Raw genomic sequence first — 13,510 nt, forward strand, 5'->3', positions numbered from 1 at the left:
ATAAAGAAACGAATACTGTGGCTCTCCCTAAACCTTTCTCGGGGGTAGTGCAACATTACAAAAATTGCATTACTTTGAGTGGCAACAGCATGATAGACACCACGTGAGTCTTGGTAACGAGTGTATTTTTATGAGTCTTCACGGGGAAAATATCTATCTATATCTATATATATAGAAAATAACTATTTATCTATATCTATATCTATATAGTATATCTATATCTAGCTATATATATATTACCTATCTATATAGATTTATATCTATATAGATAGCTATAGATAGCTATAGATATAGATCTATTTATCTCTCTCTATATTTATATATATAGATATTATTTATTTATCTATTATCTATTTTATAGCTATCTATATAGATTGATATATATCTATATCTATATATGCATGTATAAAATATATATAGTTGCATAAATATATACATACATATGTATGTCCATATATATGTATATGTATTTATTTGCATTGGTTTGTTTATATGGCTTTACATATCTACTTAGGAAAAATTGAATAAAATGTCTCAGGTCTGGGATAAATGAGAGGAGATTATGAAAAGCAGATTTAACATAGCATTTTTTTTGATGCTCGTGGCGCATTTCATCATAGCGCCAGAGACCCGCAATCACACCACACACACAATAATCAGTGGAGGGAGACAACCAAAGGAAAATATTAACTGATCTTTTTTTTCCCTTCCCCTCCTCCCACCTCTTTAGCAGATATGGTGTTATGCTGTATGGGAATGGAGCAGAATAACACATGTGGTGGTAACACTAAGCTCTGGACTTCCTCAAATAATCTTACTTCTCCTCTCGCATTGTGTGTGTTTTTGTGTCTTCTTGGAACAAACCTGAAGGCACCTTTTGGGGAATGGCTTGCATGGCCTAAGCATCAGGCATAACATCCCAGAATGACAAATTTTGGTGTCAGTTGGGGGCTGATAAAATTCTTGGTCCTTTTCGGAAACCTAGGCTATTCTACAGTTATAAAAGCGTCTGAGAAATCAGTTGTGCTTTGCAGTTGACACCATCATAGCCATCACTGGAGAGAGGATCTCAACCACATTAAAACCACGTCCCAAGCAAGTAAGCGAACAGTGAGGTCCTGTCCATGCTACACCTTAACAGGACGGTGTTATATGGTGTTAAAATGGTGTTATAACTACATCCCCTTATATGACTTCAGTTGTTCAAGTGAGGTCTTAGTTCCATATAAAGTGTGTGCAACATGCCACATACCATAGAGATGAATGGAAAAACCAGGTCAAAGTCAACATGCCAAATCTCTATTGTGGCAAAAAATGGCTGTGAGATTTCATGGGACACTAGTCGTAAGCCCTTATGTTTTACTTGAAGTCAACAGGACTTCAGAGTTGACGGTCCTATGTGAAGTCCTGTTGGCTTCAAGTAGAAAATAAAGGCTTATTCCTAGTGTCCCGTGAAATCACACAGCCATTTTTGCAAGAATAGAGGTTCGATGTGTTGACTTGGGACTGATTTTTCCATTCATCTCCATGGTATGCAGCATGTTGCACACACTTGGCCTCAGAGGTGGCTGCATTTCAGCATAACCACATTTATTGGAGAAAAAATATTTATTTGGGAAAAAAAAAGAACTGTGATGACTAACAAAAATTTCAATAATCAAGGATGCATTTCAATAGTCAATGGAGTTGTAGAAAAATAACAAAAGCAGTGATAAAATTGGGACATATTGTCTTGTATGAAACTCAGGCGGGCCTATTCACAGTCTGATCTAGAGGTGCGGAGGTTAAAAGAGAGAAAAAAAAATTATCTCGCCTCTTCCACAGGACAATGAACCGAACTTCAGGAGACCTGGCTTGAACTTTGACTCTGTGTCTGATTTTCTAGATGGTAGACGACAAATCACATCTTTCCCCCATGCCTTACTTTCTCTGTTTTGTAACATGGTGCTCAATAATAATGACCTTTTTTTAGAAAGTGCTTAGAGATCTTTGAATAAATACACTACATGAGAGGGAGGTGTTATTTAGTACTACTAATACATTAATTTTTCTGTGCTAAAATGTCAATGGATTCCCCCCCCCCCCCCCCCCAAAAAAAAAATTCCAAATTGAAGGGGAAGAACTGGCAAAAGAAGATGAAGTTTTTGTGAAGGCATCATCAGATTTTGGTGCTGGGATTGCAAATTGTGACAAAATTTACATGACACGTGAATATGAGAAAATTAGCTAGGGAAAGACTTGAATTTTGGAAAAAATTGTCACGTTCACTGGGCACCGGGTTCAACCTTTGAACAAGGAGCAGCCTCCCTACTTCCTGCCTGTCATCTATTTTTTCATTGGCCCAGGTAGTATCAGAATTACCACTGAAGAGTAAGTAGCAAAGACACAGAGTCCTGTGAAGGTTTCTCCTTCACTTCCTTGACATCCATCACCAACCCATGCAAGTGTCTTTGGATCAAGAGAGGAGAAACGCCACATGTCCTGCCAAAAGGATAATAATAACACCCAATGGATGGTGGGAATCTGTCAGTTTAAAAATATATATTTCTCCTGCTGAAATTCAGATTAATTTCAGTGTTGTTTCCTCAGCTGAGTTATCTGAACATGCCTTGCTGGGGCATTGTGTTGGAGGTGGCCATCCTCAGGGGTGGTGCTTGTAGCTGTGTTGGTCTAAGGACATAGGCAGACTCTTTGGGTAAAGATGATATATTTTATTAGACCAACTCAAATAGTTGGAAAAGTCTTCTTTGCAAGCTTTTGGATACAAATGCCCTTCTTTAGGTACAAGGAGTGTCTGGTGGCCAGTCCGGGAATGGTCCATGCACTAGCCCCACCCATGGTTTCTACCATATTGGCCATTTTTTGTGTTAGGATGCCGCCCACGATACATTCATGACAAAACACAGCCTGGGTCACCAAAATTCAGGGTCACCATAATCGGTCCCAATCAATTCCACTGAATAATTTGCTAAATAAAATTTAAAAAAAAATATTTCCTTGCATTTTTTTTTATTAGCTGAGTATGAAAACAGGCAATAACTTTACAGAAAGCAAGACTGGCACAATCGGTACATAGTTCATGCTGTGGTTCTTTCAAAATGAATATAAACTCTTTTATTTTTCCTCGTTAACCTACCGGAATAAATAAATATCATACACGTTTGAGTTTGTAGACAGCGAGTTCTAAAGCACAAATTGTTACACTAAAGCTCAATTTTACAGCAGTTTGTACAGTACTTCTTTTTTTCCTTTTAAAAATCTTTGTTCCTTTGCAAGTTGTGCCTCACACACACACACACACACACACACACACACACGGTCTCACTTTGGAGCTAACTGTGAGCAATTAGCCAAAAAAACAAAAAACCAGGCTGCTGTATGGTTGGGGTGGGGGGTAGAAATCAAATTTTTGCAATAATAAACTGCAAAGATGTATCTAAATACAAGGCAGCCCTTCTCACTGGCTAGAAAGGTAGCGAAAGATTTGGCCAATCACAGAACACCAGATATGATTTTAACTCCCTGTAGATGTAATTCATGTCTTCATCAGATGATGCAGAGATGGCTGTTGTAATGAGCATATATATATATATATATATATATATATATATATATATGTGTGTGTGTGTGTGTGTATGTGTATGTATATATATATATATATATATATATATATATATACACACACATACTGTGGCTCTCCCAGACTGATAAAAGGGGATATTTTTAGCATAATGCTAGTGAGGGATATTCTTCAGGAAGAAACTTTTGGGTCAGGTTTTGTTTTCAACTGTGCTGAAGAAATCCGGTATAACCCGATAAACTGATGATGTTCTATTAATGTTGCCTCGATGCAACTGAGGGTATTAGTCTTTGCAAGTCCCAGTGGATTATACATTGCTTCCCCACAATGTTCTCCAAAACGGGTAAGGTTTCTTGCAAAAGGCCAGTCAGAAGCTTTTAGATTTTATCCATTGCTGGTATTAATTGATATAGTCTGTTGGAGAGGCAAACATGTCTACGCAAGCAAAGAATTTGGTTTCTTTAAGTCAATGACAAAGCTATCCCAGAAGCAGCATGGGTTTGTCTAATGCAGCTAAGAATAAAACACTGGATCGGTGGAATTTCTGTTGAAAATATAAAGAATACTTTTCAATACAGTGGGAAAATCCTCTTCCAGTTGTTACGGTAGGATATATTTTTTTTACTTGAAGTTGCTTAAAAGTCAGCGAAGTCCTTCCCTCTCCCCGGGGTTATTCTAGTCTTCCCCTCTGCTTTTGATTCAAATCCAAACCTGAGTCACACACAAGACACAGTCCTTTAGATGTGCGAAACAAAACGTGCTTCATGCCAAGACGAATGGTAAAGATGGGTAATAGAGACACACAATGGCTAAGAAAAACCAACACAGCTTGCTAAAACCACAAGGAAAATTCCTCAAATTACGAACCAAGTCGCATCTCACTGCTGGTATAATGAACCCTATATGTTGTGGTGTTTCTGATGTTGGTTTTCATATATAAAGGTTTGCTTGCTTTTCATGGAAATTATGACCCCCATCTTCACTCAAGACTGTCACGTCGATGGGTGACAAATGCAATCATCTAATGCACGAAGACCCTCAACTTCTTTAGCTGGGGTGCTTTTGATGGACAACACGCGCACATCTATTTGGCTTCTAGGGTTACCAGAACTGAAAACCAAATTTCTAAATGAACCAATTTTATATTATTTATTTATTTGCATTTTTTTCAGCCACCCCGTACAGCTGGCTGGAGCGGGTCATCATTTTATTTTTAAATGGCAAATACTGATTTGGGCGAGGTGGATTTGCAGGAAATCTTTTGGTATGCAAATTCCAGAAATTTTAAAGAAATGTCCTTTTCTGTCTCCCTTCTACCCAGCACTAAATGAATCTTGTATCTGTGTTAGCTGGCTTGATTCAAAGACCGCCTCACTCTACTCAGGTCTGCACTCTTTACCAAGGTTCGAATTATACTCTTGGGGGGTCTGGAAAAAAAATGGGGCTGCCCATTATGATGCCCTAATAAAATCAGAGACCCCCCCCCCAGGTTATGATTTTCAAATCTTACAGGGGGAGCTCTCATCTTTTATGGGGGGGGCTCAACCCGTCTGAGCTCCCCCGTAACTCGAACCCTGCTCTTTACACCTTCCATTGATTTAATTTGGTTTCAGGACACTGGCCCTGTCCACAAATACGTTTTGCTGCATGCTCTTACTCTGCCTTTTGGGGATCTGCTTATTTGAGGCGCCGTGCTCTCTTAGGAGACAGCCAGCAACCCACAGGGTTGCATCCTCCGTTGGAAGGATACAAAGGGTCGTTTCTGGAGCTATTCTTGGAAGGAGTGAGCAAACTTGGAAGGGGTCCCGCACAGCCATGCAGACCTACACCCCAGATATGCATCCTTTTAGTGACTTATGCAAAACAGGAGTTGGGGAAATTGTTGGAAGCCACCGTAAGGCTCTCTGCAGGGAAAATGAGCGTGGTCTCTCCAACAACCGTGCCATGCATTTTGTTCCGGGACTGTTCTCCTCCCATATAAAAAGCACTTGCCCATTTCTGTAAGGTTTCCTAATCCGAGACAACCCCCCCCCCCCCCCCTTCCTCTACGTTCAGTCACAGAGGAATGAAACAATACTAATGATGTAGGGATTAGTCCGAGCCGTTCTTCTATTTTTGAAAAGCTGCAATTATCTTTTCCTTGGTGACGTTTTGTGAGATGAATAGCTGCAATGGGCATGTTCTGGTAATTATCGTGGCCAATATGAACCTTGGGAGACAGGACAGGAAAGTTAGGAACATTTTAAGACTTCTGAAGAGTTCTGGCAGGTTTCAGACCTGATCCAAAAATGTGACAAAGGAGGAAGGGACGTTTCCCCAAAGTTGTTGTTGGGAACTTCCACTTTGAAATTCAAACTCGTTTCCTCTAATGTAAGGAAGAATAATTATACCAGGGTTTGCCAAACTCAAGTCAGGGAAGATTTGGAATAGAGTTTTAATTTATCTGACTTTAAAGTTCGTGGACACAGTATCTCTTTTCTGGCTTCTCCCAATATTTTGCTTTCCTGCTAGAACTGATTGGGAATGAGATGATTCAAAACCGTTCTGCCCCAAAGTTTGGAGCTGTTGATGTTTTTTTAGGCAAGGGTAGGTTTTGATGACACTCAAAATTCATGTGGTCGAAAGGTTAAAAGTTTAAATGCCCTCTTGAGACATTTTTGCAACTGGTTTTTCTTTTTTAAACTCCAGATAACTTTTTTGTTTTCAAACTTTATTACTGAAATAATTAAGAGCAAGTTGAAACGTTGAATTCAACTTTCAAGCTGACCCTACACTTGTTTGTTTTTTGATGATTGGTTTCCAGAAGCGTTCAGGTTAACATTTTGTCTTGATTTGGGATGGGGGAAATGACAAACTCCCAGCCTAGGGAAATCATTTCTGCCGCCGCTTTAGTTCTCACTGCACTGATAAATGGTGACGTATTATAGCTACATGGACAGGAGTAAAAATCAGCACTTAGGGGCGATATGAATGGGTTCCCCCCAGGCTGTATGAAAGCTTGAAATTTTCTCTTCCTGAATTTGCAGGTGAATTTGTGTAATTACAATTAAAAGAAGAAAGATTTAAGACAAGCTTAAGTCACTTGTTCTGTTGCCTTTGATCTTAACCAGTCTGGTTGACGTGACCTGGGCCGTGAATGAAAGGACCCCAGTAGTCAATCAGGAGGCGCATCTTGATGCCATCCCAATGATATCTCAGGATCTAAAGAGGACTAGATATTTAGCTCTGTTGATTCTTGCTAACATGCATCAGGTTAAATGCATTGCTGCCCGGAGGCTGGGGAGGTAATTCCTTCTGAGACACGTTGATGAGAAGCTTAAGGAAGTTTCCACCTTCTTCTGAAAGGTTGAGGGAAATTTATTGCCGGGATCTAGGAGGTTCATTCTCCACCCTCCAGTTCCTGGGCTTGCAGAAGGAAAGGCTGTCACTGCTAGATTTGATCCTTGCACTCATCTTTTCTGCTGTATTTCTTTTTCCCCTACTTTTAAGAGAGAGTTTTCCTCCTGATCTATGAGAACATATCAGCCATTGCAATCGTATCATGCCAGAAGGGGATGTCCATGTAGGCCACGTCACTGAAGCTACTATTAGCTCTGTTTAACCCTACATTATCTGCCTGACACTGCTAATAATATTAGTTCAAACTCCATAGGAATGTCAGGGGAAATACAAAAAAAAAAGCCAAAGGCCGAATTTCTGTATTCACTCATTTACTTCTCATGTAACTCATCATATTTGTTCTGCACTAGTCATGAATTTGGCCGGAGATGTTTTAGATGATCTTCAGTTGCTCTGCTGTAATGAAACATCTCTGCTCCTAGCTATTGCTTATAATAGCAATATATATTGCTTATATAAGCTATTGCTTATAAGGGCAGCTGGAGGAAGGGAGAAAATAAACCAGGTAGAAAGTAGTTGTATGGGAAATGAATATTAGAGCTCATATTTGGTGTCTGCGTGGTATGCAAACACGATGACAGGGAAATTGGGATTTTCAAGAGAACCCACAGAAGATAATGGGTAAAAGGGTTAAGGTGGCACCAGTCTTTTATAGTTCCTTGGAAGAGCCCAGTCAAAATACATCTTTTAAGACCATCTGGAATAATGAAATCTGCCATCGGAGGCAACATCTGCCCACTGCTGCCAGCGGTACGGGCTGTTACAAAAGAGCTCCGTCAAAAAAATTGACAAATTAGAAATACTGCCCCCCAACTCCCCAAATCTCTTCCCATTGATAATTTGGTTTCATCAAATTGCATAGAGGACAAATGTTACTTCTCATTACTTTACAAGTAACCTAACCAACCAGAAAAAACCCAACCAGCACTCATGTCTCTCAATGGTCTTTAGCAGAAGCATTAGCAGGTTCCTGCTGCAGAAGAAGGACTAGTAGCTTCCCCACATTTAGAGGAGTTGAACACTGGACATACCTCCTGGACTAGTATCATTACATTGGTACAAGTGTAGCAGCAAAGGCAAAACCGAGGCCATAAAGGCCTCGCAGCGTATCTGATGTCTCTGTTCCATGTACAGACGCATTTAAGTAACACGTACAGTAAGATCACATATGGACCAGATGTTGAGCTGGCATGGCTGGATGCAACTCTCTTGAGCAGGCCAACTGAAAATCTGGTCCATCCACATTTTGGACACATGCTTTAAGCACCAACTGGTGGCAGAAAAGGGGTCTGGAGCTCCGATTTTGATCTCTTGCAAAAGCCAGCGCAGATCTGAATTTCAGTCTTCTCCAGACTGAGGACCCGAGATGCGAGGATAATGGATTTTTGCAGTCAAGTGGCTGAATTGGATAACAACAAAAGAAACATGTTGTTTCTGGACTATTTAACCCTTTATAAAAAAAAAAGTTCTTTTGGAAATGAAAACATCTGGGGGGCGAGAAAAGAAAACCACAAAATGTTTTGTTTGGAAAATATTGGAATGACATGTTTTGACTCTTCCAAGCATGTTTTGAGGCTGAAGTGATTTGCAAAGTCCAATCCACATTTGCAAATAGTTGTGGTGATCCCCCATTGCATTTCTTTGGTGAATATACTATTTGCCAATAAACGTGGGCTCGGGCTTTCTCAGGAGTATGTGGACCGGGCCTTTGATTCAGGCCTTTGCCAGCATAGCTGCATTGATTGCATTTGGTCTCTAGGCTAACCAGTTTTAGAGATCAGTGAGAAGCCCCCAGCACTTGCATCTGAGGGTAACATTTGGCACAGAGACAATTTTCCTAAGCACAGCTTGATTTAATCACTGCTTGGTCAAAGCCCCCAAGAATGCAAATGGTGTATGAACTCAGCAGGAGCTCATATGGACTTTTTATTGTTCTCTGTTGTCTAAGTTGGAGCCAAACGCTTTCAAAACAACGCCGTTTATAAAGAGCAGAGTTTACACAGCAGCCAAGAACAAAGATGCAACGATCCGGATTGAAAAAATGAAGAATAGTCTTGCAAATCTGGCAAAAGCTCTCCTCCCACATATGCTCAATCTAGAGCCAAGGGTATTTGTGGTAGAGCCCTTGCCCTCTGTCTTTGAAGAAGTGCTTTAAAAATAACAAACCAAAAAAAAAGTAGTTCCTACCCCACAGGAAGTGCTTGAACAGGAAATGGGTCTTTACATCATTTCCTGGCCTTTATTTTTTTTAGCAGAGAACTGGAAAAGACAAGTTGAGGAGTTCAAAATCTTTCCTCTTTTTTTGTGCTAGCATCACGTAGAAGTTTGACCCAATAGGAGCAGCCAGCTCAGAGCTTAGGGGGTTTCCCCCCCCACTTTTTGGATTGTGATTTCAATTCTAGCTACTCACAACTAGAAATCTGAAAGAAAAGGGGGTAAAAACAAAGGACTTCACAATTCTGCAACACTGACAGTAACACACAAGTGAAGGACGTTTTTTCCAACCCCCCCCCAACATTATAAACTATATACAGTCTGAAGCAGGGCTAGCTTTTCCCAAAGAACGACTCAAACCAAAGCAAAAAAAAAAAAAAAATATATATATATATCACAGTCAGCACGTGATCACAGTATCAAGAAAAAGAAGGACCTTTCTGGGCGTGATACCTCCTTAGTGTCCTGAGGACAGCGTTATCTTTCCCTCAGGACGCCTGCCCTCTTTCCCTCCCTTAGTAAATCGTGAGTGAAAGCCAGGAGTAGCAATGCCCGATGCCATAGCGGTGCTACCAAAGAAACTCATCTAAAATCCCTCCCCCGCGCGCCCCCCTGCCGCCCCGGCACGAGAGCACCTGGATCCAGACGGAGATGGGAAGCTGCGTGTTTTGTGAGGAGAGCAACACATTCAGTACTAACGGGGCACGGTGCCTGTTTCTGGGGGCTGACGGTGCACCCCCCCACCCCGTTCGGGGTCAGTTTGGTAAGGTGTCGAGTCCCAGGGAGGCAGCATGTTGCTTGGCTCTGAGCCGTAGATTCTCGATACTTGTCGTTTTACTGTTCAGGCTGGGGAGAGAGCTGGAAGCCTGCAGGATGGGCGAAGACCAGACCTGCTGGGCGTGGGAGAGCGACTGGTAGTAGGACTGACAATGCAGGGAGCTGAGAGGCGCCATGTTGACGTTCATGCCCAGGTAGGGCATGGCCGACGGGGTGCCCATCTCGAAGGAGGAGTAATGGACCAAGTTGTTGGTGGCTGCCATGTGCTGACGGAACTGCTCCTGCAGGCGGAAGAGACTCAGGGGCGAGGAGGAGTACGAGTGAGTCTGCGCCATGCCGCTACTGGAGGAGGGGGTCACCGTGGCACTGATGGGAGAGTCTGCGAGAGAAAGGGGGGCGGTCATTCCTTGGTAAAACAGTGCCTCTAACCAGCACTGGGGGGTGGCACAGACGCAAAAGCCTTTGGCCCAGGGATCAGGTATCCCAGTTGTAGTCATATTGGTCTAGAGGCAAAAGGAGTCAGGACTCGTGGTAGAGGTGATATCTTTCATTAGACCAACTAGACTTTTGCAAAAAAATTCCTTAAAGAATTTCAGTTATTTAAAGAACTCTTTTTACAAATATCTAATTGGTTTAATAAAAGATATCACCTCTACCGCGAGTCCTGACTCCTTTGGTCCAGGGATGCTGATGCCTTTGTGATGTCTACATTGCCAAAAAGGGTATTGGCAAACCTGGGTTTTAATATACCATGTTATCTCGCATATCATGTGCCTCCAAAAGACACGTGTCTTGTTGTGCAAAGCAGGGGCAGAGTCTGCTCTTCAGCATCATATTACTTTGTCCTCACGAATGCCAGTGGCTCAAGCTTTAACCCCATCCCAGCCACTGCTGAATTGGCAGCAGCTGTGAAAGGGTTAAATATGTAGCTGCCATGCTGAAGGCATGGCACTCTGCCCCTCTCTTCACACTGCCAATGGGAAGAGAAGCGGTAGTATGCAAGGAAATATGGTATCACTGGGTGCATCTATATGTGCACTTGAATGCGCATTAGCTTATTTTAATGTGCATTAAAGTGTCACCCAAAAAACATGCTCTTTAGCATTAGTATAGGCTAATGTGCATTTTTCTAGTACTTCACAATGGAGGTACTAGATTTAAAAGGTACTAGATTTAATGCGCTTTACCTAAAGCACATTAATTGAACATGTAGACCCACCCACTGAGGAGATAGAGCTTGGTTTTAATTCTGATGAGGAGTTCAGGGCACAGCCCTGATTCTCTTATGGGTTTTGATATTAGCTGCTACCATGAATGACAGCCCCAGGGGCACTGTCTTGTTCATTCAGGTTAAAATGACATTTGAGAACATGCCTGCTTTTCTGTAGTGTTGGATGTTCCCAGAACGATGGCAAGAACAATGCAATGGGCATTATTATGTACAGAAGTATGTAATGTTCAGCTGAGCCTGTTTTGCAAGTGTGTTAGGCAATCCAGTAAGAGAGGAGATGCTGGTGCCTGTCCATGAACTATTTGTGTGAACGCAGTGCTAAATAGAGCTGATTTGGGATCTTCTGCTCAGTCCTTTCTAAGAAAAACCCTCCTGTGAAGAGGACTTGTCTGGGTACAAGACCAACTAGGCAGGCCAGAGATTCTAGAGAGAAGTGTCTAAAATGCAGCACCCAGGTATGATTGTAGGCCTTTCACTACAAGATGTTGGCCATAGATATAGCTGCCACATTTGCCCTGCTTGCTCATTGGGATGTCTAATAAATGCCACATGCTCTGGGACTGTTAGAAATGGCAGTTCCTGCCATCTGCACCAGGGTTGGACTTAGAAGAACCTCCAGGCCCCTTCCAAACCTATGGCTCTACAACTGTACAACCAATATATGCCCCATTTAAGTGATTAGGGAGTCTCAAGGAGGGAAAAGGTGGGACCTAAAATTGTTCTTTCATGAGCCTGTGCAAGTGTTTCCAATGACCCTGATTTTCCCCTACTGACATATATCCTGGATCAAAAACAGTGCCAAGCATTTCCTGTAGTGAGACCTCATGTTATAGTAGCATTCAGGGCCTTCTCTATCTATCTATCTATCTATCTATCTATCTATCTATCTATCTATCTATCTATCTATCTATCTATCTATCTAGTGATGTTTCATTTTAACCATGGGGAAATGTGGATTTAGGATTACTTTTTTTAATCAAAAATTGGGGATTTTTTTTTAATCAGAGAAAACCAGGATCCCTGCTCATGACTTGAACCAGACTGCCCCCGCTCCCCACCCCCACCCACATGAGAGCTGGGAAACCATGATGGAGAATGTATCGGTCATTCCCAATAGCTAATCAGCCTTAATTGGTATGCCTGGGATGGCGAATACCTGACTCCCAACCTCCTTACCCGAGACCATGTGGTGCCGCTGCCCCTCACCTGCTTTAGGACTTGCACGCTTGCAGTTCAATGCCTTGCTGTCCACGCTAGGGCTCTTGTCTGCTTTGGCCTCTTCCAGGGGGCTCTTAAACTCCTCCTCGCGGTCTGTCTGGTCCTCAGTGGCTGACTCGCTGGCAGACTGCTCCGACAGTGTCAGGTTGAGCTCCGTGCTTACCTCGCTCGGCAGGCTCTGGGCTTTCTCCGCATCCGGGGTGGGGGTCTGCGTTTCCAGCACGGGGGCTTCCATCTTCCCCTCGCTGTGGCTCCCTTCAGAGTCTTTCTGCTTCTGCAGCTGCTCCTTCTGCAGGCTGCGCTGCTTCTTCCGGAATTTGGCTCTTCTGTTCTTAAACCAAACCTGTGACCCACAAATAAAACCAGGGGGTCAGGTGAGAAATTCAGTCAAGGCCAAATCAACAGTCACTTAGGCTGGGAGTTGTAAGGAAACCCAAGGGAATGAGACACTTGAAACCCTCTGGACCCAAATCCCACTGCATTCTAGTAGAGATTGGGCACCTCATCCCCTCAGACACTTCTAAAAACCCCAGCCGTGTTTCTGCTTCCTGAAGGATGCCTTTTAATTTTAAGTGTTTACAGGCACCTGTATTAAACCCCGATGTCTGACAGCTATAGATCTCAGGCATCAGATTGGCCAAAGGGCTGTTGTTGTACTAGTCACCCCAAAACAGTCTATATCATTCATTTGTACCTAAACTACATAGGGACAAAGTCTCGTAAAGGACAGATACCTCTTCACGTATGACAAAAGAGATCACCCTTATTATTCCCATTTTTAAAGAAGGGGAATATGATGTGCAAAGAGGTTAAGTGACTGGACTGTGGTCACCCACCATGTTGGGAGCAGAGCCAAGAAAAGAAACCAGGTCTCTCAAGTCCCAATCCAGTTTCCAGTGTCTACTATGATGCCCCAGATCCTAGGCTGTTCAAGGCTAAGCTAGCATGTGTGTGTGCGGTGATGTACCTAGACTCCTGACAACCCCGGGTGAACTTTTAGTATCGGGTCCCCCTTCACCAGAGATAATCATTTTTTTGTTGCAAAAGCCTTTATCACGTCTATGGTATCAATGTCTTTAAATAGTTTGTTC

The 13,510-nt window shown here is 42.4% G+C and overlaps 1 protein-coding gene across 1 annotated transcript in view; it reads right to left on the reverse strand.

The window, feature by feature from the left end:
* Positions 1-8,729: 8,729 nt before the first annotated feature.
* The window catches only part of DMBX1 (diencephalon/mesencephalon homeobox 1), a 33,647-nt gene continuing 28,866 nt past the window's right edge, over positions 8,730-13,510 (reverse strand). The window contains exons 4-5 of the mRNA XM_006258532.2: positions 12,408-12,762; positions 8,730-10,349 (exon numbers count right to left, since the gene is read on the reverse strand). Of these exons, the coding sequence (XP_006258594.1) occupies positions 9,949-10,349; positions 12,408-12,762 (756 nt within the window). The 3' untranslated portion in view covers positions 8,730-9,948. The remainder of the gene's footprint in view (positions 10,350-12,407; positions 12,763-13,510) is intronic.

This window comes from Alligator mississippiensis, chromosome 5 (assembly GCF_030867095.1).
Source record: "Alligator mississippiensis isolate rAllMis1 chromosome 5, rAllMis1, whole genome shotgun sequence".
Lineage (NCBI taxonomy): Eukaryota > Metazoa > Chordata > Crocodylia > Alligatoridae > Alligator > Alligator mississippiensis.